Source organism: Melospiza melodia, chromosome 11, assembly GCF_035770615.1.
Source record: "Melospiza melodia melodia isolate bMelMel2 chromosome 11, bMelMel2.pri, whole genome shotgun sequence".
NCBI lineage: Eukaryota > Metazoa > Chordata > Aves > Passeriformes > Passerellidae > Melospiza > Melospiza melodia.
The window spans coordinates 20,224,995-20,251,057 of record NC_086204.1 but is presented as its reverse complement, the minus strand read 5'-3'; the positions used below and the strand labels follow the sequence as shown (position 1 = coordinate 20,251,057).

At 40.5% G+C, this 26,063-nt stretch overlaps 2 protein-coding genes across 2 annotated transcripts in view; one reads left to right on the top strand and one right to left on the bottom strand.

Annotated features, from left to right (window-relative positions):
- Positions 1–6,323, top strand: part of ST6GALNAC5 (ST6 N-acetylgalactosaminide alpha-2,6-sialyltransferase 5) — a 67,366-nt gene extending 61,043 nt beyond the window's left edge. Inside the window, exon 5 of the mRNA XM_063165883.1 lies at positions 3,760–6,323. Coding sequence (XP_063021953.1) covers positions 3,760–3,991 — 232 coding nt within the window. The 3' untranslated portion in view covers positions 3,992–6,323. The remainder of the gene's footprint in view (positions 1–3,759) is intronic.
- A 7,646-nt stretch (positions 6,324–13,969) lies between these two features.
- Positions 13,970–26,063, bottom strand: part of PIGK (phosphatidylinositol glycan anchor biosynthesis class K) — a 65,841-nt gene continuing 53,747 nt past the window's right edge. The window contains 1 exon segment of the mRNA XM_063165882.1: positions 13,970–15,170. Within this exon segment, the coding sequence (XP_063021952.1) occupies positions 15,054–15,170 (117 nt within the window). The 3' untranslated portion in view covers positions 13,970–15,053.

The following is a 26,063-nucleotide window of genomic DNA, read 5'->3' as shown; positions in this document are numbered from 1 at the left end:
GGATCCAATCCAGGCCTTTCCAGATGGGAAGCACTTCCCTCTCAGAACTCCCATTGGCAGCCCTGCATGAACAGCACTCACTCCTCAACTGGGACATGCTGGATTCTCCTCTTGCCTCCCTTCAGTAGCAGCCTGACAGTGGTGCCAGATACCACAGCAATTCCTGAAGGCACTGCAGGGCTGCTGCTTCCCTTTGTGGGTGCTCAGCAGCAGGGCTGGCAAGGACAAGACAAGCCTTAGTGAGTTTGTAGGAATTCCAGCCCCTGTCTGTGGCATTACAGCAGCAGGGACAGAAAGGCTGGTTCCCTGCAGGTCTCAGGGTACTCCTGTACACAAGGAAAACTCAGGAGGTTAGTGAGATGAACCCTCTTTAACTCTTCTCCTCTTCATGGGCATTCTGGAACTCCCAGAAACTTAAAACTTAATTCTGAGCCTTATTTTAACTAATATGAATAATTTTCATTCCAGTTATTGAACCAGATAATTTTCCTGTAAGAATCCTCATTTGACTGCCAGGTCATTTTTCATGATAATTCACCTGAAAATTGGTATTTGAAATACTTTAGTGTTTTTTTACCTCTCTCTCTCTCCACTTTCAGTTCCTTTAAATCAAATGCAAAGCAGCAGTTGTTGCTGGTTACATTTCCTGGAGCTTATGAGAAACTGTAAGCTGTATGTGAGCTAGTCCTGCTCTTTGGTCCATATGCCTCACCTCATTAGCTTAATAACAAAATACATACATGGTTTGGAAGACAGGACTAATTATGGAGGTCAGGAAAAGAAGATCCTGGGAATAGCAGGCAAAAGATTATCTAGAAATCTTCATGGTCCTGACACAACATCTTGCCCATCACTCAACATATAAATGGCACTTTACTCACATATCAAAATACGAATTATTTTACAAAGTATGTCAGTACCTATAGTTTTAGAGGGTTGATTTAGTATGGCTCTTCATTTCTAAGGAAAGAGGCTGACCAGAATGTGGTATGGGGTGGCCTGATTTCCCTGCCTTTTTTCTTTTGTGTTGTACCTCCAGCTTTTGCTGTAGGTGGATACCATCTGTGGGAAAATGTGCACTCAAGTGGCAAACAGCAGCTGACTGACAGGGGTACAGGCACTTCCACGGGTGCTGTGCTGGCAGGAAGCACAGGATATCTTACAGAGGAACTTCCAGAGATTCCTCCCAGCTGTGCTATTAATATGCATGCGGAGTCTGACAAAATACTGATTAATGTCCAGTATCAGTCAGTGATAAAACAGCATCTGTTTTAATGTTAATAAATGAGGTGGCAAGCAATTTCCTTATAGAAATTACTCATGCATTTCATTTGCTGGTGACACAAGCTAATTGCAGAGTTAGAAGATAACACAGCACAGTTAATTTGGGTTATGGTGTACTCAAGCCAGAATTCAAATCCAAAGCTTACCAGCATGCAATCTGGGGGAATCCAGAGCTCCCATAAAATGAGAAGGTCCTCCATATGTAAATACCCTTCAGAATTTCAAATCTAAAAGCTTTTGGAATTTAGCCATAAAACCTCAGTCAGCTGCAGAGTATTCCTAGAGAGGTCTGCAGCCAGCAGCCCCCATTCCTGCCCTGATCTCAGCCCCAGCTCAGCCAGCAGAGCTGCACACAAGGCCTGAGCCCCACAGGCTGCCTGCACTGAGCTCCTGCCCCTCTCACCTGCCAGGCCCTGTGCACCAGGTGCCTCTGGGCTGGTTCTGGTGGCATGGTGCACAGGATGCAGTGACCTGGTACAGCCTGCCAGGAGCTAAGGACATCCACTTAGGACACACTGGTGTTAGTTCAGAGCCTTCCATGGAATGTGGAATCCCTGGCTTCAAAACCACCTTGCCTGGAGGGACCTGCAGCCTGAGAGGGTCACCTTGCCCCTTAACTGGGGCTGCATATTTCCCAAGTCTGTTGGACATATGATTTCAACTTTACTAATCCTAACTTTAAAGCAGTAAATTTATACCAAGCAAAACAGGTTGAGGACTCAAGAACAAAATCCAGCTTTAGTGCAAGAAGGAGGAGCAGTCTGTGTGAAAGGCAGAGGCCTATTTGTTTAGTAGTTCTTAACAAAAACACATCGCATGAAAATGTATCCTATTATAGTAACCACACAAATTATTCATTTAAGCAACAATAAGAGGTCCAATGTATCAAAAAAGTGAAAAATTAATTGAAGATTGAGTTCTAATAGTTGTAGTTTAGAAATAATAAATTTCTACATGAAGGGCAGCTTTAGATTACAAATGCATTTTCTGTAGGTGAGGTGATGAAGGATTTTGTTTCACTCTTATGTATTCCAGTGAGAATATATTTAATAAGTTTAGAATCCATCTTATTCTAGAAATGTAATTTTATTGTTGTTCTGGTCTTGTAAGATTGATCACCATGTTGTGTTACAAGGAAGGCAGACTGATCGAATTAAAACGTTAATCTAAGGCACAAATGGGAAGCAGCAGCAATATCATACATTACTCTGCATATACAATATGGATAATGGTAAAATAAGAAAAATTAGAAAATTGCGTAGGTGACAGAATTACACAGTAAAAATAATGACCAGCACAGACTACTGACAGATTGTGGATGCATTCAATTGAAAGTGACCTTAAATATTAGCTCTTCAAAATGAAAATAATCAACTGTATATTAGAGCTGACAGCCCTGAGCCTGTATCAGATTTCTTGCTCTGTGCTGGGGTCCTGTTCAGCTCAGGCTGTAACACAGCACAGCTCCAAGGTTTCACTAAATGCTGATATTGGAAAATTTTCTGCTACAGCAAAATAGCTGGTAGCAATCAGGGAGAGAGGGATACAACTGGGTAATTCTGTCTGGGACAGCTTGCTCTCTTAGTATTTATGACACAGAGAGAGTGTGAGTTCCTGTCAGCCCAAAACGCCCGTGCCCAAAGTAATAAACCATCATGGGTACAGGTAGAGATGAAAATAAAAGAAGAATGAATTGCTCTGGCTTATTATAATACAGATGTGCCATTTACAGAATGTTACATGGAAACACTGAGGTCAGAACTGCTAAAATGAACTTTATCCTAAGTATCTAATTGGTGTTTGGCATATCCAGTGTGTCAGCACGAGTCACTCATCTCCCGCTGGGAAATGTGAACGGGTTCACAAGGTCAGATGGATACTATGGGTGAACTGGTTTAATTTTTAGCTTAGATACATGAGAACTACTGTTGTAAAATAATTTGTGCATGAGATGTTTGATTAAAATGCCAGCACCATCAGCCTGTAGCACTAACCTGGCGAGCAGACTCTCACTGAAGCTGTGCTCTCGGAACCTCGCGCAGCACGCTGGGAACGCTCAGCTGAGCTGACGTGACACAGATCACCACCTCCCTCTGTCATCTTCTCTTTTTTCCCCAGTTCAGGAAATACCTCTGCAGGACCTTTAACAAATTACAATCCCGATTTAAATCTCTTTTAAGCAGTTTACTTCAAATTTCATAGTAGTAACAAAGCTTTGCAGCACTCTCCCTTGTTTCTGAGCTACTGCTGTCCTTCATTTAGCTGTGAGGAAAAGGATTAAAGGAGAGCAAAAGAAAAAGCAAAGAAAACACCTTTGCCCCATTCTGATGTATTAGATATGCAAGAAAAAAACCAGCTACATGGTTTAACTGGGAGGAAAAGTGGATTTGAGCCCATCAGTTCATTAAAGATAACATCTTTTCAATCAACAAGAAAGAACATCTTGGGCTTCCATCTATTTTCTTTTTTCCACAGGGATCCTAATCATCTTTCAGTACCTTATCACTACTACGAGCCTCTGGGGCCAGACGAGTGCACAATGTACATTTCCCACGAGCGGGGCCGCAAGGGCAGCCACCACCGCTTCCTCACGGAGAAGCGCGTCTTCGAGAACTGGGCTCGGACATTCAACATCCGCTTCTTCCAGCCCGACTGGGAACCACAGCCGCTGCCTGGAGCCCAGCCCGAGGCCAGCCCGCTGGCCTGAGCACGGACACACGGACACATGGACACACAGACCCAGCCCGCTGGCCTGAGCACGGACACATGGACACACAGACCCAGCCCGCTGGCCTGAGGCACGGACACACAGACACAGGGACACACAGACCCAGCCCGCTGGCCTGAGGCACGGACACAGGGACACACAGACCCAGCCCGCTGGCTTGAGCACAGACACAGGGACACACAGACCCAGCCCGCTGGCCTGAGGCATGGACACATGGACACATGGACACACAGACCCAGCCATGGCACCTCCCACAGGAGCCTCTGGGCTGTGGGCCAGCACGGCAGCCTGGAGGAGAAGGGTCCCAGGGTGTGCAGCTGGCACGGGCAGGAGCAGCAGGCAGGAATGGCATGGAGGAGCAGCACACACCCCCAGTACTTGCTGTTAAACTGTATGAACCCAGTCTGTCATCTTTTGGGGCCATCTGACGTCTGTGTGTGTTTGTGATTCATGACACACAATCTGAGTGTCATTAAGGGACCTTTAACTCATTATGGCTTTTTTAAGTACGATACCACTGAATTTTCATAGTGAAAACTTTCCGTATTTATTTAATGGACGTTTTTATGCAACCTAGGCCAGTATTTTTCTAATTCACAGTTATGTGGTTATCTTTCATAATCTTTTAAATCCAAAATTAATATTGCTGATGGTTTGAAAGGCCTAGCTTTTTATTTATAAAACTTGTTTGAAATTAATTCGATATGGCATGTAATTAATATTTGATCAAGAAATGTTGGATTTCTTCTAAGAATTTTGGGCTCCATTCCAGCCTAAAGCCTTTAACAGCAAGAGTGGTCCCATGCGCAGATCCAGCTCACTTTACATTCTAACATCTTATGTTAAGAGGAAAATTATAGTGAAAATTCTGTTTGATATTAATGTGCATTTGCTGCTGTGCTGTCGAGCTGCTGTTTTTTAAATAGGGGTGGGAGGAAGGAGGGCAAACAAAATTTATCCACAAAAAGCCAAACCCCCCCACTGGCCATGGCAGCAGCTTCTCAGTGAAGACAAGCTAAGGCTGGAGGAGTTGTGTTCTGTTTTGCCTCTTGTACTCCTGCAAGAGGCTGCCAGCAACCCCCCTGGGGCAACTGACTACGAACCAGGCCACAGCTGCTCAGCACAATGTCATCAAATTTCTGGAATGAAGAAGGTAAACTACCAGTACTACAATACCAGTCATGGTAGCCAAAGAGATCACAGCGCTGCACCTGCAAAAATCTCTGCTTTCCACTGTCCCAAGATCATCACTGATCTCGGAGATTCTGGATCACACTCAAGCTGGGATGAGAAAAGTGTTCCATGAGTACAAAATTGTCCTCCTGAGAGGAGCAAAGTTAAACTCTGCTTTTTTTTTCCATGAAGTCCCTGTATGTGGCGAGTCCCTGCAAGACAAAGGGGAAGGACAATGCTCATGCTGTGTATGGAACCTCACAGGGGGAATTACTGGGTTACATGTGGCTTGTGAATAAAGAAGATTTCAGTTACAGTTTTACTTTTCCTTTTGCTTCACAAATATCAAATCTCAAATTTTTTTTTAAGTAATCAGTAACTATTGCATGAAACATATCTCAGGTGATGAAAAGTGTCTCTCATTAGACAAGTGCAAAAGCTAGAACAAAGATACTACCTTTAAACACCTAAATCCAAGAAGCTGAACCTCAGAGGTGAGACACAGAACTGGACCAAACACTCATTTAAACCCCCTTATAACCCATGGTCTTCCTCTTTCCAAAACTGGATAGCAATAGCTGCAGCTGCCCCACAGATACAGCTGTCTGGGGATAAAGTGAACTGTCCTGGCAGGGGTCAGCTGGTGTCACCTCTGTAACACTGCCTGAACCTGAAGTGCAAATCTCCAAGAGCCACTGTCCTGCTGCAGCCCTGCCCACTATCAAAAAGAAAGAATCTATATTGTATTTTGCCTTAAAAGCTTTACTTTGGTGTTCTTCCTGGTACACACCACTCAGCTTACAAACTGAATGCCAAGTGCATGTTACCTTTCTCTTGACAGCTGGTGTTTACCTCTCCTTCCTTCACTGATGGTGTTTTATTTCTTCCACTTGATTTCACTGCATTCTATAAAAAACAGAATGGGTTTTGAACTAATGGCAGTTTGAACATTCCTTTCAACATGTGTACTGGGTGTGTATGCAGCATATATTGCCCCAATTGATGAAACCTGTCAAACTGATTTACAGATCGTTTCTAATGTGACTGCAAGACGTGGTACAGATCACAGTAGGTCCTCTGATGCTTCTGTCCCTGTTTTATTACTGATACAATAATAAAAAGATCTTTTCATTTTAAACTAGAGCTCTTAGTTTTTCCACCACTCAAGGGCTGCAAGATGTGTATGCTATATGTTTAGCTATGTTACTGTTAAAATCAGATCATTTAAAGATAGAGTACACTGGTCTACTTCCAGTATTCTGTAGAAACAGAGACTTGCCAGACCCCAGTGTTCCACAGGCTTGTTCCCTGTCTGCAAGACTGCTCAGTGTCAAGTATATATGGGGAAGCACGAAGAATATGAAGAAACATGGAATGAAATGTAAGGGCACTAAATTTCCTAAGACAGCCAAGCTAAGCATTGTAACTCATTCCTTGTTCAGTTTCTGTTAATAGCTCTGCGTTCTTGCTACCCTCCTACACATATTTTAAACAAAACAAGCCCAAACTCACTTTAGTCTCATCAGCCTCCTGTGAAGTTTCAGCAAGGTCCCCCATCTAATTACAAAAATTATGAAGGAGTATTTTCTAAGTCACACCTGTATATATAAAAAGCAATTTGATGAAGCCAAGGAGACAGCAAGTTTTAAATAGATCACACAGATTTACATGGAACATAAATTGAGTCCAAAAAGCACAAGTTATGAGTGCAGATGAAATGTAAATAACTGTTAAAGCACTGCAATTTTAATTAACAAATCACTGATGTATTTCTCTACAAATGCACAATTTTTGAACTACAGAATCCTGCTGCATTTCAGCCTGATGTAAGGTTTTATGGCCTAGTTATAAACCAAACAGATTTATGACAGAAAATGCTGTCAGCCTAGGGATAAGTAGTACAAACTAGGCATTGCTGCCATTCTCTGCTTTATGCTGTCATCTCACACTCTTCACTATAATTTGATTGATTCATGATCTGCAGAGCATCATTTCACATATTAAAAGCTGTTGCAAAACAGTGTTTACAGATATCAGCAATTCCAAGATCTATGTTAGTTTAGTTCTGAACTCCTTACATACCTTTAGGCTTTTACACTTGCCTTTGTCAGGAGATATTTTTCATCTTGAAGAACTGTAGCTCTTAAACCATGATACGTGCAACTGGAATTGAGAATGATAAAGAAAACATCTCTGCAACTAAGAACAAAAATTACCACAGCTGCTTTGTGTTCTGTTGGCTCAATGCTGACAGCACCATGGTACAAAGCAAAACCATGATGCACATGGAGAAACCTTCCACCCAAAGTGCTACAGACCTCACAAAGTTAGCACTTTATTCTTCATAAGGAAACTAAGGAAAGGAGATGTTAAAAAATTAAGACCAAGTTACAGCCTTGGAACAAGATTTGGGAGAGACTGGGGGCTGCTGATTGGCAGTCCTAGCTCCATCCAGCAGAACACACTTGGTACTGCCATGTCCATTCACACAGGCAGGAAACTGATAAAATCCTTCTGGAGCTGCTTCCCTGGGACTTCCTGCTTCCCTGCTGCATTTTCCAGGCAGATTTCAAAGGAAACGTAAGTAATTTTTACCCAAAATACCTCTAAGGTTGCAAGGAAACAGTAAGATAAAAATAGCTGGAAAAGCATTGGGGAACGGGGTGAGAGGAATCTAAACAGTAAGGAGTAAAATGTGCCTTGTGCCATCTAGCTTTACTCCCCTGGAATATGAAGATCAAACTCAGGCTGGAGCTGACAGAGGAATGTCCTGGCTCAATAGCAATGGCTGTCATGCACAGATTTCTTTGCAGTATTCTGTAAGCTGAATGTAAGTGCCACAAAAACTCTTCCAAAAATGCTGGTAATAATTTCTATAATGAAAGTTCATTATTTAATTTGATGCAAGGAGACACAATTTCTAATTCAAATTAAAACATAGCTTAGGGGTTAAAAAAAAATAAGCAGTTGAACAAAGAGTACTTGTAAGGCAGCAAAAGGTACAGCAAAACAAAAGAAAGTACAGAAACCTTACAGGTACCAATACCTCTGTCTTCCCTGGACTGCTAGTTCATACTAGGTTTGCAAAAGACTTCCAAAGAAGTTACAGTTAACACAGAAAAAAAAAAAAAAAGATCCTCACTCTATGGAACCTTTCTGAACATAGGAAAATAAGGCTAAGAGGATGCAGCATCATCTTAAGGGTACAATACAAGCAGAATTCCACAGGAAAAATGTCACAATATATTTTCCTCTATTTTTCTATGCTGTTCCCTTGGTAGCTACCACAGGCCATTTCTAGATGCAGGACACAGGAGCTAGACTGCATTTAAATAAATAGATAGATGAAAAATATGCAAAAATGTATCCAGTGATCATCACCTTGTACACTAAAGCCCAGTTCCAGCCTTGCCATACTCTCCATGGGAGATCTAACACAGGAACTGCATTCTCATTTTACTGACAGCAATGCCAAAGCATCCAGCACATATGGAGAACAAGACTGCACCCTTTTTAGCAGACACAGAAAGTCATCTTAGAAATTTCATTTCATTTCACTAGCTGCTTCCTGAAGTACAGGGAAGATAAATGGAGTAATTCATATGTGGCAAGGTATAAAGTTTTAGGACTTTGCTGAGTTAACTTTGGCCGTCAGGTCAGTTGGAGCCTATTATGATCCAAACATAGAGCATGGTGAGAGTCTGTCAATAACAAAACAAAGGAATTTCTGAAGGGAACCATTTGGTGTGGCTTCATTTAAGGCAAGATCTTAGGTTAGGTTTATGTTTTAACACAAAGGCAAAAGCAGTGAACAGATTTATAGCCTATGAGGATATGCTTCCCCATTGCATCCTGGCTGCACACAAGGCCAAAACTGAAAGTGGTTACTGATACTGAGTGAGACTGTCCATTTGTGTTGGAGAAAATTGGAACATCCTGACAACACCATCATTATTTTTTAACTGGTTGTACATGTGTAGATGTGCATTACATGAAACACTGAAAAGCTCTTCTTCATCCCTCCACTGCAAATGATGCTGCAGAGAAGGAGCAGATTAAAGAAACCAGCAACAACAAGTGCAGAAAGCCTTATATATATATGTAAAAAAATATAAATACAGGGACCACTCCAGAGAAGGGCATGTAAAAGAACTGCAAAAAATACAAATATACATTTGTATAAAATGTAATACAATATACAATGCAAAAAATACAATATACAAATATACTGATGACCCTAGAGATCCTATTTGCTATTCCATGTGCATTATAAATACCAACGGAGGTAAGGGGACCCTAAAATCATCACAATTTGAGCCACAATACTTTCAGCTACAAAGTTAACCTGAACAGGAAAATCAGTACAGAAAAAGTAACTTAAAGAAAATCAAACATAATCTAATATTTAGTGAGGCTCTTTGTTAGTAAATGTCAAAGCATTTGGCAAAGGAAATAAGTACCATTACATTGGAGCTGGATATCAAGGACAGAGCCTCAGTTTAAAATAGTCACTACATGCAGAGCCAGTGGGCCTAGTCAGATATTTAATATAAGAGCATTATTCCAGTAAGTCATACCAAGAAAGGAAATCTATCTGCTATTCCAGATTAGTCAGTTTTGTCACAGAGACTGGTATGACACACCATGAATCTCCTGAATAAACCACAGCCTGGTAGCCTGGTCTCTGCTGAGCTGTCACCAAAGCCATGTCAACAGCAGTGTGAAAAATGCTGTTACACTGTCCAAACTGTTTGCTTCTTATGTGGCTTCTTTTGTTCAAGGGATTGTTGTAAACAACATCACCAAAATAATGTAGGCAAGTACAATTTGCATATCTATTAAGCCTGTTGGCCAAAGCAGCCAGACTGGCTCAGTACTGGCCAAGGCTTTGGTGTTATTCTCACACAGACCTGAAAAGAAAGAAAGGCAAAAAAGGTAAATCTGTAATCTGCATGGGGAAGAAAATATGGCACAATCAAACATTACTAGATATACATCATTGAATGGAAACCTTAAATATTATCAATTTAATCACTAAATCAGGCAGAAATCCTCATTAGGGGAGAAAAAGTAACTCAGTCTTAAAGAACTTGCAAGTGAAATGAGTTCTAAGAAATGCTGATTTCAGACTATGTTATGCAGCCTATGCAAGCTTTCGTTACAAAACACAGATACTTTCAAGATACGTTTCCTGAAAGCTTTTTATTTTTAAAAAAGAAAGAGGGAAAGCAGAAATAAATTAAAGTTATATAATCTTCTATGAGAAACTTTCTCCAGTTTTTAAATTTGCTTTTCACCACTTAAGAAATGCACTCATATGCATACACTCATTATGGTATAGAAGTGCTGAAGTGATGGTTAAAAAGAATTTTTGTGGCACCTGTGATTCATTTGTGGAATGCTGAACGGAACTTCTGCAGGACAACTATTGGTACTGAGCCCCAACTTCCCTCTCTGTCAGCTGCAGCCTGAATTTGATCTTCACATGGTTGAGAAGACACTTTCATTATATACACTGCTTTTTTCTGCAGTTCATAACTTTATGGATAAATTAGTCTCTTGGGTGAAATATTTTATGCTTGTCTCAATCCAAAGGTTAATTAGTCTGGAAGCATGATAAAATTCTACCAGGTCACACAGAGCTCTGTAACAGAGACAGGGCTGAAGATCTGTACCATGAGGACACTGATCTTTCTTGTCCCAACACTGCACCATATACAAAGGTTGTCTTCTCTCCAGATACCACAGACTCTGAAATGCACCATTCTCACTTTGTGGATTGCCTTCCACTTCATCTGTTTTTATCAAGTCCAAATAATCGTGACCACATAAAAGCTTTTGACTTCACAATGCAAAGATGGATGAAATCTTCACTATTTACCAGAAGCTAGCAGCATCTCACTTCCTCAGCTACACTGAAAGGATAATTAGGGAAGCTTTCAGATCTTTTTATTCCTTCCTTCTCAGAATCCATCAGAGAAGAGAAAGCAGGGGTTCTGTAACATGAAAACCCCTTAGTGACATGCTGACAGGATTGCCAGAGCTGCAGACTTCTGCCCTGCCTCAGCTGGTCCTTTCAGTCCCTCTCACAGGAGTACAGTGCAAGACCTCCCTGGCCTTATCACTGCACAAATCCTCTCCACCCAGGATAAATTCACAGCTGAACCTGGCCTTGGCCCCTTTGCAAATCGCTGATTTAGTGCAACTCAGCCCTGCTCCAGCATGCAATGATGCCCCTCTGAGAGCAGACTGGACCACAAATTCCATTTACTTCTGTGGATGTGGTAGCTGAGAATAAAAATCCCTGACTCTGAAACGAGACTGAAATGGGCTCAGTGTGCAGGCACTCAGCAAGAGAATTAGACCCAGACTGCATTTGCTTTTCTGTAATCAATAACAGATAACAGCTTTCAGGAGGAAAAACCAACTGAAAGAAAAAATCCCTGCACTCTCTAGAAGAGACACAGCATCACTAATGATGTTTGTAAGGATACCTGTGAACAGGCTCTGGTATTGGCTTATGCCAAGAGAACAGCATTTCATCAGAACAGTCATTAAACATGAAAATGCTCTGCTGGAATAGACCAAGAAACACTGATTGTGTTCCCCCCTGCCCAGGTTTCTTTCTCCACTCATTTTTTGTAGGAACCTCACTTTTCAGTCTGTAACAGAAGCACAGCTTGGTCACACATTGTGTCAGCCTTTGGGCCTGGTCACAGACACTCCAGGGGACAGGAGAGCACCTGGCTGTGAGTACAACCGCACTGGGGAGATACCTTTTCTTCATTCAATAATAAAGATGCATTTTAAGATGTGATCCTGAAAGAGAGCTGAAAAACTGAAATGACCAACATCTATTTTTATCATCCATGAGTGTTCTAAACAATATCTTAAAAGCCCATTGCAGGACCTGCCAGTGCAGTTCCACAGCACAGGTGCAGACATGAATACACTGAGTTTTGCAGGCATGGGCACGCTTAGTTCACAGACCTATCCATGCAGAGTCACACAATGCTGAAATTCAACTCTGCTCAAAAGGTTCCCATGCAAAGAAGCATCAGGAAGCTGCCACCTGGCTTGTCTCCTGGATTCCATCAGAAAGATCATCTGTGCACCTTGGAGGAAGCATCCATACTGCAAAGCCCACTTGGCCTGCACACAACAAATGGTTTGTGACTGAGGGTGCCATGGCTGACTCCCAGAGGCCATTCCAAACTGAGCTTGATGGCCTCCCGGGGAAAATGAAAAGGGTACTAACTTTAAATAAAAAAATAAATATACAACACACATCTACAGACAATTCTGTGTCATTCCTGTACTTGCTTTCAGATTGTAACTGTTCAAGGAACAAAAGCTACCACAGCATAGAAAATCCTGTCTCATAGGTGTAGCATAGGCAACTTGGTGTCTCAGAATGATCCATTTCAACTCCTCACTTCTGTGCATACAAAAATGTTAAAAATGCCTGAAGCAGAGTTTGCTGCACTCCAGTCAAACTGTTGTTCTCACTTCAGTTTAATCACCTTCACATGCATACTTACTGAGTGCCTCTATTCATAAATTGCATTTTAATAACCCTCCTAATTGCCTCCTTTTCCCTAAGCAGATAAGCTTTTAAAAAAAACAGAATCTTTGGTATCTACTGCTACTGGCAAAATTCAGCTGAGTTCTGTAGATGTTTCTACCACTTCCTGCAAAAGGTGGCTGAAAGAGGGAAAGAGAAAAATTGAATAAGGCCTGAGGAGTCCAAATAAGTGCTACTGCAAATGAAGCAGGACACAAAGCTCTATCAACTTGACTTTGTGTACTTTTTAAAGTGTAGCAAAACTTGCCTATAAAATAAATATTTGATTAAAATATTTACTACAATTGAAAAAGAGTTGGATTAGGAAAGGAAAGCTAAGCAAATCCTCTAAGGAATTCTGCAGGATTCATTTCTATACTTTTCTACATGGTCTGTGCACAGCAGATTTTACTTGATTGTTGTATTAGAAATTGCTCAGGGGAAAAAAACCAGCTTTTTGATTTTATGAAAAATCACCATTATATCAGATTTTGGATATGAAGTCATTGCTTTTGAAGGACATTATCCAAAAAAACAACCCCCAAACCCAACACACTGTGAATAGATTCAGACATCCAGCACCAGGAATGCTGCTCAGACCCATCTCACAGGGTGTTTCTCTTTCCCTTTAAGTGGCATTGTTTAGCAGGGAAGATCAGCAGTTACATAAAAGCTTCTGATCAGCACACTGAGAAGACAAGTCCAGTATTATCCACCCCACTTTAGGAATGCTTTAGGTCTAATCCCTACTCCTGGGCCATAAGCCCCTGCTACTGAAAACAATCCCAGCTCTTCACCAAGAAGTGCCAGGAAGAGGTGAGTAGGCAAACGTTTACCTTCCCATTTTGGATCATTTTGTACCTTCAACATCTCCAAGCCTAGGAAATCGTTGGAGATAAAAAAACAAGGCTTTAGTTCTTGAGCTGCACCACACTGCTGTTTTCTCTGCTCTCTGCAAGCCTCAGTGGCTTCTCCACACCCTGCCAGGCTCACACAGTTCTGACAGTTCACCTCCTCTCACCTGAGGCTGGGATGCCACAATCAAGCTGGAAGAGAAAAAAAAAGGACAAAATGTTTATGCACTCAGATTTGTATGTGCTGTGCAATAGGAAATGCTCAGAACCGTATTCTAAGAAAAATATACCACTTTGACACTATGTGTGATTATAGATAATTCCTAATAACTTTTAGAGATATGTGTGTAGTACTTACACCATGACTGTGTCAGGTAGGCTTTATTTTGGTTAAGGTAGAGAACAAGTTCCAAAAGCAGAGGGCAAAAGCTTCTCCTCACTGACTGATGTGTTTCTACACATGCACAGATTTGCTCTTCTCTTCACAAATATCACTGTATTATACAGACAAAACCCCTCTAGCACACATTCATCAGTAAATGTCCAGGAAGAACACATCAATATGCCAAACCAGAATTTACAAAACACAGGCAACAAAGCACATCTTCTAGGGGCTCAGAAACTACAGAATACAATGGTACAATTTATAATGTTCTTCATCCTGATGCCAGAGCTGATTTTCTTTGGTGCAAAATCCAGTGCACTGAAAATTCTGAAAGCATCCAAGTCCATATTATATGCAGTGAAAATACAACATCTGTGAAGGGTTTCTAATGGACATGGTGAAGTCCTTTCACTTTTTTTTGGCCTTCTTTTTAAGTAGATTCAGCAAAGTCATATAATTTTTGTTTTACTTTCACCAACTCATAGAATTCTAGACTCAGAACTATCTAAGGTGAAAGGACTGATCTAAGGGTTTTATTTAACAGGGAACAAAAAATAATAATAAAAAAGAAATCCATATATTCCAGAGTATTTTTATTTTTGTGAAGAAAGCTTTCAATATGCCATGCTAAAGTTTTTATTGACAGATTGACATCTTAAATAATGTTCTCCACCATGTCCAGTTCTTTAGTAAGAGGTGACTTCTTCTAAGATTTACTTCAAAGTATGGTGGAAAGAATTTGCCCATTTACAATCCAGAAGCAACCACAGAAATCCTGTAACTGGGTTTAGTTCCTGCCCTTTTTTAAGTTTAACCAAAAACAAAAAATGCTCAGAAAAGCATTAAAATATGTTTAAATCAAGACAAAGTGAAATAACAGTAACATTAAAACCACTTTTTAGAATCTTTCCAGAAAAAGGGGCAGAAGAGATGGCTTCAAAAGAACCTTTAGAAGCGAGATGTCAACACAGTATTTCAACACAACCATAATCCACATGAAGGGAACACAGGAGATACCCAGGAACCCAAAGTAGCAGCCAGTGCAAGTATCTTTTTTGCTCCAATTCAGAAGACATGTTTCATGTGCTTGATTCCATATGTTTTGAAGAAAACCATGATGATCAAAGCCCAGAGTCCTAAAATAAATCCTCCAGGTGGATGCCAGTCCTTTTGTTTTGGTTTCTGGAAAAAAAAGAGAAAACAAAAAGAAAAACAAAATTTGTAATTAGCTCTCACAATAAGAAGTGCATTATGTTTATCAACTGCAAAAATATAATCCTTGCAGTAGAACAATACCAATAAGCTGTATTTCTTCCTGAAGTAGAAGCATCTTTGTGATGGATGGGGAGGCTAATGGGAGGCAAGCTGCCACTCAAGCAGGGAGGGTAAGTACCACAAAAAGGCCACTGGAACTGTGCCTGAGACACCACTTTGCCTGCGTGTATTGGTATCGTGGGACGTGTTCCAACTCATTTGTTTTGACAGATTTTCTTGTATTTGGTCTCAGGTTAATACAAGAGAAGAATTCTTTAGGTATGAAAAACAGTTCCTACAAGTGAAAATGTGAAAGAGAAAAGAGAGTGTTGTTTTTCCACTACCTGTTTTCTACAGCTGCTTTTGTACTCAGAATTATGTGAATAAACAGGTATCTGACCACATAACAAGTGAAGGCTCATCATCTCAGCAATATCATAAAACAAAATAGGATTGTTTTCAAAGTCAATCACATTTCCCAGGGGCCTCATTGAGTCTAACTGCCTTTCCCTAATGTAGAAATATATTCTGCAATTAAAACTTTTGTCCCCCTTCAACAAATTTTTCATCTTCAGTAAAAAGCCATACAGTGCAATTGAAGGCCTTTTCTCTCTTACATGTAGCAGCTAGACAAGGTAAAACTTGCCTGTCTTCTTCCTTCCCTTACTAAACCAAAATTCAGATACTCACAGTCAGAGAATAGAGAAATGGATTGTAGAAAGTAAGTGCTGCCATGTACCCCAAGATCTGTCTCTGGGGCTAAAAATAAGGTGACTATATGAATGCAAAATTTTAGTTAAGACTATTGTGACAAAAATACCAGAATTATAGTATTTAGAAGTGTAACAGTCCCTCAGGCCTGTGCCTGCTCTTGCCCTCAGCAGGTATGTTTTACAGGTCTCCCAGGCAGACAGGGATGATTTACTATTACGATAATAAATACTGAAGCGCTTGCTGAGATTTTTATTCCTGCCTTGCTGAAAGATTTGCACCATTTTGTCCTTGTGCAGAATGGGACACAAGGGGCACAGACCATTTTGGGTTTGTTGCATTTAAGTCAAATTTAAAATTCTCTTTCTGCCAAGGGAATAACTGTTACAAAAGATTTTGCTGTTTTAATTTCAGCATCAATACACACAGAGAAGCTTGCTGTTCTCTGCTAAATGTACCAGGGAGGCTGGTGAACTTTAATGAAAGAAGGAACAGTTTGCAGTGTCTGTTCTTTCAAAACAGCTTTCCTATCAACACAAAAACAATGTTTGTTGACTGCTCAGCTCCCCTTTATAAACCACACATTCTTAGCTTTAGGATTTTTCTGTAAGTGCTGCAATTTCTGCTGTGCCTGCAATTAAAAAGTAGAACAAATAGTCACATCACCTGAGACACCCACAGAACTTGGCAGTCTGAAATATTAATGATTTTACTCTGATACAGGAATCACAAAACCAGCATTATAATTTACATCAACCACAAGAAAGCCAAAGATGTGAGCAGAGCAGGTGTCTCTGTATGCAAAGCACTGAGCTCCCTGAGCAGCTGCAGCGTGTGCTGTTGGTGATCTGCCACCTCGCTGACATTCACAACTGCACATCTCCACACAAACATCTCTGAAAATCAGCCCTGCCTGCTCAAAAGGCTGCCAGCACACCTCGCTTCTGAGAGTAACAACACATGACACTTCTCCACACAAAGGGACTTTCTTGTTTAAATCTTCCTAATTAACCTGTAACTTCATATGCATATTGCAGTGCCTGTTCCATCAATCTCTTTGTACTATCAATCTTTCCCTTCTTGGATCTCAGACAAGTATCTTACCACAAAGTGGCACCTGACCCTTCAAGACAAATGACTTCAATTTGCAGCCAGTGACACTTAAAGCCTCTCTTTCCTATTTTGTATAGAACACGTAATTTAATTTCTTTAAAGAATTTATATGAATAAATATTTATAAGGTGATCTATGAGTATGGTTTTACATTTTGTCATGTCTTGTACTGAAGTCTCCATGGAATTGTGCAAGGGAAGAGAGGCCAGTGCAGCAGTGGCTCTGCACTGGGAAATCAAGGACATATATATAGTCACTTTAAAGTCAGGGGATGCAATGTTAAAATGTAAAGGATTAAAACCATGAAGGCATGACGAAAATTATATGAGGCTGTACAAGAGCTACATACTCAGTAATCTTAAAAATAAATTATCCTAATAAGAAAGATTTATAGACCCAGAAACTCAAAATACACACGTAAATATTATACGACAATAAAAGGGCAAAAATATTCAACTGTGTTGAATATCTGTAAGTCAATATCTCTAAATGGTTAATTGAACACAAAATCATACTGAAATAGGCCAGTATTTTCCATGAGGACATCAAAACCTTATGAATATCTAAAATTGGATTACACAGATTCACATTTAAATCCACAAAGTATACCTGCAAGAGCTGAAATACCTAATTTCGTTTAAATTAAATTGCTCATAGATTCCCAAGAGAGTTCACCACTACATTAAAATATAATTTTAGTTGTCAAACTAACAAGTTCATCTTTCTAAAATCCTAACAAATACAACACAGAAAGCATCAATAACAAAACTCTGGCTAGGTGGGCACGTCAGCTCAGCAGCAAGGAGTGATGGAGTTCCTTTACAAAAAGCTGCTCTTGGCACCTCTGTATGGGACATCTGCAAGGGACATGGAGCCACTGCTCCCAGGCCCTGTGCCAGCCAGCTGTGCTCCTCACATGGGGTATGGGGTATGGGGTATGGGATGAATGCCCTCCCAGAAACACACGAGTGCCTCACCCACACTGCTGCAGAAGCTGCTGTGGCTGTTGTGTGTAGGCAAAAGGGGAAGAGTCACAGAGATTTCTCCTAATGGAAAAGACTATTATAGTAAGAAAGAATTCATTTTACAGCAAATGAAAATCCTTTTCAGATCCACATGCTGGAAAAAGGTTTAGAAAAGCCAGAATTTCTTTCTGTGCTTATACCAGTTCTGTGGCCACAAGCCTAGATAAACTATCTCTTTATATCAATTTTAGGATTGATCAGATAGCATTAAGTAAGTGAGTAAATTTTTTCACAGATGCTGAAAAAAAAGTCAGTAGATCTCCTATGACTATTGCCTGGCTCAGAGTCTTATTTCAGCAGATTTCTGTGAGATTCAGGCAATTTTCACATGTCAGGCATTTTCTCACTTGCAAGAAAATGCTAAGTGGACCAAAACCATGTTAAATGTCATAGTAGTTTGATCTGCAATTTATTATCTTATCACTATTATGTTTCAAATTGATGTGAGAATGTGTACTACAGACTGGTTGCACTACCTACAGATAACACAAAACTTGTTCATATTTGGGACTGCTCTGATGGAGCAGAGGCAACTTTTTGCTAAAGTTATTCTGAATTTCACTGTAGCACCGACCAGTAGGAACCGCCTCTGTAAGTGACATATTTAGGTATTGTGATTCACACAGCACAATGCCATTCCAAACACCCTCGTTATTCCCACAATAATAGCCGTAATGCATAGGTGAAATTCAGTTCAGAATGGTACAGTCTGTCATGAACAAATACATTTAGCAGCTAAAGGACTAGTCATTATGGAATTGCTGGAGATACCAAATTAAAAAGACAGGTAGCTAAGCAACAGCAAGCTTCCTCCTGTGAACAGTTTTTTGCTGTACACTCTCTAGTTCTGGTAGACTCATTATCCTCTGGAATTCAAAAACAGTTAACAGAGAGTTGCTCCAAGTACTGTAATTAAGAAGAGGATAAAACAGTGTATTTTCAAACTGGATGGGTCTATAGGGACCTGAATGGAAAGGATCCAAGACTTTCAATGAAGGTGTTTCATAAAACATGCAATACATGTTACTCCAATTAAAATGAGCTTTATGAAAAAAATAATTTTTAAAAGCTGAAGTGCTAATTAGAGGAAGAATGGTTTAATTTAAAAATGTTACATCACAACAGAAATAAGATTTAAAACATCTCATATTAACATTTCACGTGGACAATGCTGTCTAAAACTTATCTACAAGGATAAATTCAAGTGTTTTCCACACTGGAAGACTGTCAGACTATAACATCCAACATCTTCCAACAGAACTCTGTCTTAATGTTCTCAATAAGCCCAAAAATATTGGTACAGTAAACTTTGGGTTAAACTCACAAACCACATCTGAATAGTTCCAGCACAGAAAGCCCAGCAAACAGACAGGAATTTAGTAATTACCAAATGAAACAGGGATACACAAATTCTACAATCTCCTCTAGTACTTTTTTCCAAAGAGAGCTTTAAGAAAGGGTGCAAATGCTTAGAAATGAATGTGCACATCATCCTTGTTGCAGGGGATGTTCTCCCCAACCTGAGGCAGACGGTGTGTGTTTGTAGCAGGAGTGCAAAATCCCCTGTGCAACTGCACAAAAAGAACACATCAGAAGCACTAGGTGCCAGCGAGCCCATTAAAGTGGCAGCTATTGGATTTCAAATTAATCCCTGCTTAATTCTCACTGCACTTTCAGCACTGAGTGCCCTAGACCCAGTTTTGGCCTCTTTATTGCAGCACATGTGGTATAAAACATCCCAGGGCTCTGGGGCTGCCTGGCAGACAGCAGCAGCCACAGCCAGGAGAGAGGTTGTGCACATCCTCCGAGGGCTGCTCCACTCCCCTAGTCCTGGGGACAGCAAGCAGGGAAGTGAAACACACTTGTCTGTGCAGTGCTTGCACTCACTGGGGTGAATTTCAGGTATTTTGGGGGGTGAATTTCCAAATTTTCTTTTTAGTCATTCTCCATTTAAATGAATGTTTCTTTTTCTTCCAGTGCATACCAGAGGTTTTCTTTCTTGTTCCTCAAGCTACAGAATTTTATGTGAGGCTTGGTTGTAAAGACCAGTATAGAAACCTGAAAAAAAGATCCATGTATCAAAACAGGTCTTTGAAATTCAAGGTGAACCTCAAATCCAAAACTGGAACAATCCACTGGCTTCTCACCTCAGAAAACTGATCTCAAACTGAAGGAAATTCCTTGGAAAAGCTAAATTCTGCTATGCAGTGCACTGTGCCAAGAGCACACTATGTATTTCCTAGAGGCACTCCAACAGTTCAAGTTTACTTGCAATTTGGAATTTCAAACTGGGTAATCCTTTATTTTAATTCTTATGATAAAGCACACAACAAAGTTTATTTCCAGAATGAATTTATACATATCACAAGCAAATCACAACATAAAGTATGTCCTCAAAGCTTTCAGTGGAAGTCTGCACCTCTAATTTGTTGGGTACAGTTTGAATTTTGGGGTCCTCTCAGGGGATGGGGGAAATGAAATAACTCCAGCCACCAAGTAATAGTTTAATCCTCTCTGTGCCCACAGCAGGATTAAAGTCATAAGAGAACTCCAGCATCAACAGTGCCTGTTCATCTGCAAAACAATTTAAAGTACTTTTGTCTAATCTCTCGGTTTGTATTTATTAACCACACTGCCATGATTACTAATATCTCCAATATTAATAAAATAATTAAGGAACTTCATTCATCAACAACAAAAACTCACAAAGGGTACGGGAAGAAACAGCAGCTAAACTAAATTAACATCAATACCAACAACTGCATTTTAACATTTACTTTGTATAATCATTGTAATAGGAACAATACTGTTATGATAGCTTTACTTTTTCATTTCCTTCTAAACTTCATAATCCAGAAGGGCTTTTTTAAAATGAGCCTCTACTTACTACTGCCTACTTTCAGATTTATCTCAACATTTCACAGCACTGTAAAGTGCTTTTAGTGGTTTAACAATTATTCCCTAATCTTCCAACCTGTGATACATTACATAATATACAACTTCTAATCAAAGGCAGACTTGCCAGCACCTGGGAGCCAGGGCTGCTGAATTCCCAGACAAGTCGGTGCTCAGCTGAGTGATGCCCACCCAGCAAACACAACAGGGATTGTGGGGGACACACCAGGGGAACTCCAAACGCAGGTGTGTGGTTTGCTATACCCAGAAAGAACACAGAGAGACAATTCCTGAAAGAACACAGAGAGACAATTCCTGAAAGAACACAGAGAGACAATTCCTGAAAGAACACACAGAGACCGTTCCTACCTGTCCTCAACAGCCTGCCATGGGGCTGAGCTCTCACCTGCTCTGCTGACACTGAGCTACATACTGGAATTCACAGATGCTTCAGAGAGGAGATGAGAGAAGTCAGATTAGCTTGTATTTGGGGAAAAAAAAATGTGCAACTGCCTCTATTTAAGGTATGCTAAGCAAGTTGTTCTTTATATTTTAATCAAATTCATACCCGCATATGAAGCCATGATCATGATTTTCCACAAAAGGCCACCTAAGTCAACAGCAAATACATGAGTTACATTTGCAAACACAAAGGTTCATGACAACTGAAGCATGCAAAAATACCAGATGAGCAGCTTAATTAAGTAGACTTGGTATTCAAAACTCACTTACCGCTACTTAGAAAAGCATGTTCCTTTTTAATACATTTATATTTAATTAATTTAAACAAGAGAAGGATTATTAGCAAAAACAAGACTAAAGGCAAGAATTCAGTGCTCAATGTCACGCCACAAATGGAAAGATAAACTCCTTGAGGTCCTTACAATGCAGGGAGTCAGAACATGACAAAAACACACACTGGTGAGGCAGACCTCAGCAGAGAGAAACCTCCAAAAATCATCAGATATAAAAGCAAGTCCCTGTCACTGAAACTCTGGGTTAAGCAGACAGAGACAGCAAAGAACAAAGGAGGTGAAGGCTGCTAGAGGGACAAGAATATTTTGTATTCACAGAAATACTGTGGTGTAAATAGGGCCAAGCTATTCTCGCAGTGTAGCAGAATGGATTGCAAGCAAGCTCACCCCAATGAGCTGCACTGTAACAGCCTTGCCCTCCACAGGTCACAGCTATGTCCAGCCAGGATGGGTGTCACAGAGAGTGGGTTGGCTGCTAGGAGGAAGAGTCTGCTGGCTGTGCTCTGAGGAGGAAGGGTCAGGCAGTTGTGCAAGGGACAGGAAGGAGTCGGGTGGTCTGTGCCAAGACAGAAGTGAAGTGTCCCATCCCAAACAAGGTCTGCAGCCACATCAGAGCACTGTTCTTCCAAGAGCATGCACTGCTCACTGTCCCCTGGGAAAAGATTGTCTCAGTCTTCTTCTGTGCAGGTCTTGTTCACACAAATTCAGCATTGCACTGCCAGTGGCAGAGCCAGCCTCTCAGCTCTGCAGAGCCAAGGCCCCACATGGGGGCACGTGCACTCATGGGCTCTCACCTGCTTCATCTGGGACCATTATTCCAAGTAGCAGCCTCATCCAGCCCAGCCCTTCTGAGGAGCACAGCCCTCCTACATCCTCCTAGGAACTCTGACTTGGATTTCCCTTAGCATCTCTCTGAACCACAAGGTGAGTCCACTCAAATGCTTTTAAATCAATTTTTCTAAGGAAGGTTTTACTCCTAATCCTATAAAATTAATTGTATGCTTAGAACTTCCGTGATGAAGTGCCATTCTGAGTATTCATATTCAAAGTTTTTTTTCTGTTTATATAGAAAAACCATGATGTTAATAAATTATTATGCTGTTTCTTTCAAAGTAGTAGTGATGGTTCCAATCACACTTCTGTGTCTGCACGTCCCGTAAGTATCTATTCATTTACTGCCAGGTGACAGGCTGCATTAACAACAGATGTTAGACTGCATTAGTTCTCATACTGAGTATGCCACATTGAGTACAAGATCTAATCAAATACTTCAACAGCTACATTTGAAATCCTTATACACATAGTTTTTAATGTCCATTTCTCAAATCTCTACAGCTATAATTTAAAATGTTCTCCATTACCCTAAGCCCTGTGCTGCATTATATGCATGTGCAGTAAAGCTTCACATTTTCTAGCTCCAGCTTGCACAGCTTGAAACAGCATTACAAAAGGCAGGCATGACAAAATGAATGGAGGGAGAAGCAGGGCTGAGGCAAAAGATGCCTTCACACTTATAAGAGCAACATCAAGAATGGCTGTACTTTTACTGCATTTCATTTTCATTTTCAGTGACAAACCAGTGAGTAACAGCTGGTGACAGACCACTTTGTTCCCCACCACCACCCACCTTTTACAGGTGATTCTGTATTCAGTAGTTTTGTACTCATAAGCCAAACAAGTGTTCTTACCCAAGTTTATGTTGTATGTACTCTCTTATGGGAAAAGGAGATAGACTTGCTCTGAAATATCAACCCAATACTTTGGAGTACCCCAGCTGCTATAGAAAACAAATCATAAAACATGGACATGGCAGTCATACAGGCACCTATTTAATGGCTGCACATAATTACAGCTCCACAAAAAAGCCATTTCTGTTACACTCAGTATGTCAAAGGACAAGGAGTCTCAGAGAGCAGATCCATTCCTGCACAGAGTTTTTGTAAGCATTAAGAAAGAATAGCAGATTTATGGTATCATAAATAATCATTGTTCCCACGTGACATTTGCATGACACAGCTCATCAGTCAAATGCCATGTGGGGCTCACAGAGAGCATCTTCCCAGAAGAATGGATGAGTGCAGCTGAGGACACACCCTCCCAACACCCTCCCAGACCACCAGTGACAGGTACAGAATCAACAGCTTTCAAGAGAGTCTTTAAAAAAGATGAAATCACACATGGTTCTATCTAGGGGCAAAGCAGTTGCAGCTTTCCTGCCTCCATCTACACTAACCACAGGTTACTGCTCCACTGTCCAGCTGTCATTCAGTCCCCTCTAAGCACCACTCATCACCCATGAGTCAGCCATGTATTTGTAGATGGGCTTTCATGTTAAGCACTCCTGAAAATAATGAAATCACTGACTAATTCACAGGAACGCCCACCATGACAGAAGAAATCACTTGCACAAGGCTCAATCACAACCCCATGCAAGGAATTTGCACAGGAACCATGATGCAGGATGCTGTCTTGACTGTCCAACAATAAACAAAACTGCTCCATTACCAGAGTCTTCATTCATTTACCCCTTCCATTCATTCTTCAAATGGAAATGATTTCATCAAATTTCAACCCTCTGAATTATTTAGGAAAACAATTCTAGACAGAGCACTAGAGAGCAGCCTGCCAATATCTCTGTCTGTGGCCATTCATCAGTCCTGTCAAGAGCTCGTGACTTACATTTCTGTGCTCCTCACAGCATGCTACTGGAGAGTAAACAAAACATAATTAACTTAACACAAAAAAATCACCAATAACACCTAGGATTACATGGTTAAGTGGGATAAATGTGTGAATATATTTGGAGCTAACAGTGCCTTCCCCTGAGGAAAAGTGTTCAGAAAGGTATTTGCTGTCACAGTACCACAAAATATATCAAGATTGATAACATTTATATTTTTCCTTATCAATGTGAGCTTATTGGTAACACCTACTTTTTATACTGCATAAGCTCAGAAGAAATACGGTGGATAGAAGAAAAAAGATCTAACAAAACTCCTACTGCTAATTTTACTACTCACTGGAATACCATTTAAATAAACACTGTCTATCAGGGAAGCTTTCATGTGTAAACAATAAAAAAGTAATGATTAATAAGCACTGTACAAGGTTATGTGAGAAATGTAAATGTTACACAACACTGAACAGACACCAGAAAATGGAATTAAGTCTTGCATCTTGGACAATGTACTATAAAATACTTCAGTAATGTGTTTGATACAGGAAGGTCCCCATCCAGCATATATTTAGTGATAGGTAACACAAACTGGGTCCAAAATTTAGTCTTACACTCAAATGACACATGTGCTTATAGATACACCAATGCTGTGCAACATCAAGCAATGCAATAAGAATAAAGACTACTAAATACATTTCCCTTTGCCTACAGACCTTACAGCATCCTCTCCTTTCCTCTACCCAACACACACCCATGCTCACACTTGACTGTGTTATTGCTGCCATTTTATTCCAGGGACACAAATACAACCCATCAGACAGCAGAGATCTGTTATCAGCCACAGTGGCTGCTGAGCCTTCCCCCCAGGCTCATCTCACCAAAACTGCAGGGCAACACTTTTAGTCAGGTAATTCCCAAACACAGCTTTGGGGAGAGAAGGGCTAAGAACAATCAGACCCCTCCAAGGTTCATGAAGAGACACTGCAAGTGGGTTCTGACAGAAGCCATTCAGCAGCACCAGCAAAGTGCTGAAGCAGAATGTGCCTCACTCCTGCAACACAGCAAATCTCTGTCCTTTTATCAGTTTCTACTGCATTCAAAGCCAGAAAAAATCTGGCCAAACAAGCTGGGTGTCATTTGGGGATGCCAAAGGCAGCATTTTCATAGCCCAAACAGGCTTCTGCAGAAAAATCAGCTGTAAGCTAGGACAGGGGCCCTTTCTCTGCATATAAAAACCAGTGTCTCACTAACCAGTGACCACCATGGAGCACTGCTTACTTTACATTTGCCAGTAAATCTCATTCCTAATGCAAAGCCTGGTCCAAAGAGTTCTCCTATGGAACAGCAAAGCTGATCACCAAAATAAAAGTAACTCTGGAACAGTATCCATTTTGTTAATACTGTATCTAATAAAAGAAAAAGAGATTTGATTTACCATCAAAAGGATTTGATAAATCAGTCTTCTGTTACCTAGAGAAGTCCTAAAATTTATTCTATGTCAACCATAAATTTTGAATTACTACACCACAGCAGTTTATTGGTTGTTCTGATATAGACAAGATTTATATTTTTTTTAATTTAAGAAAGATTAAAAAAATAAATGTAGCAGTAGCTCTTCATTCCACCATATCTTCAGCTTTTACTC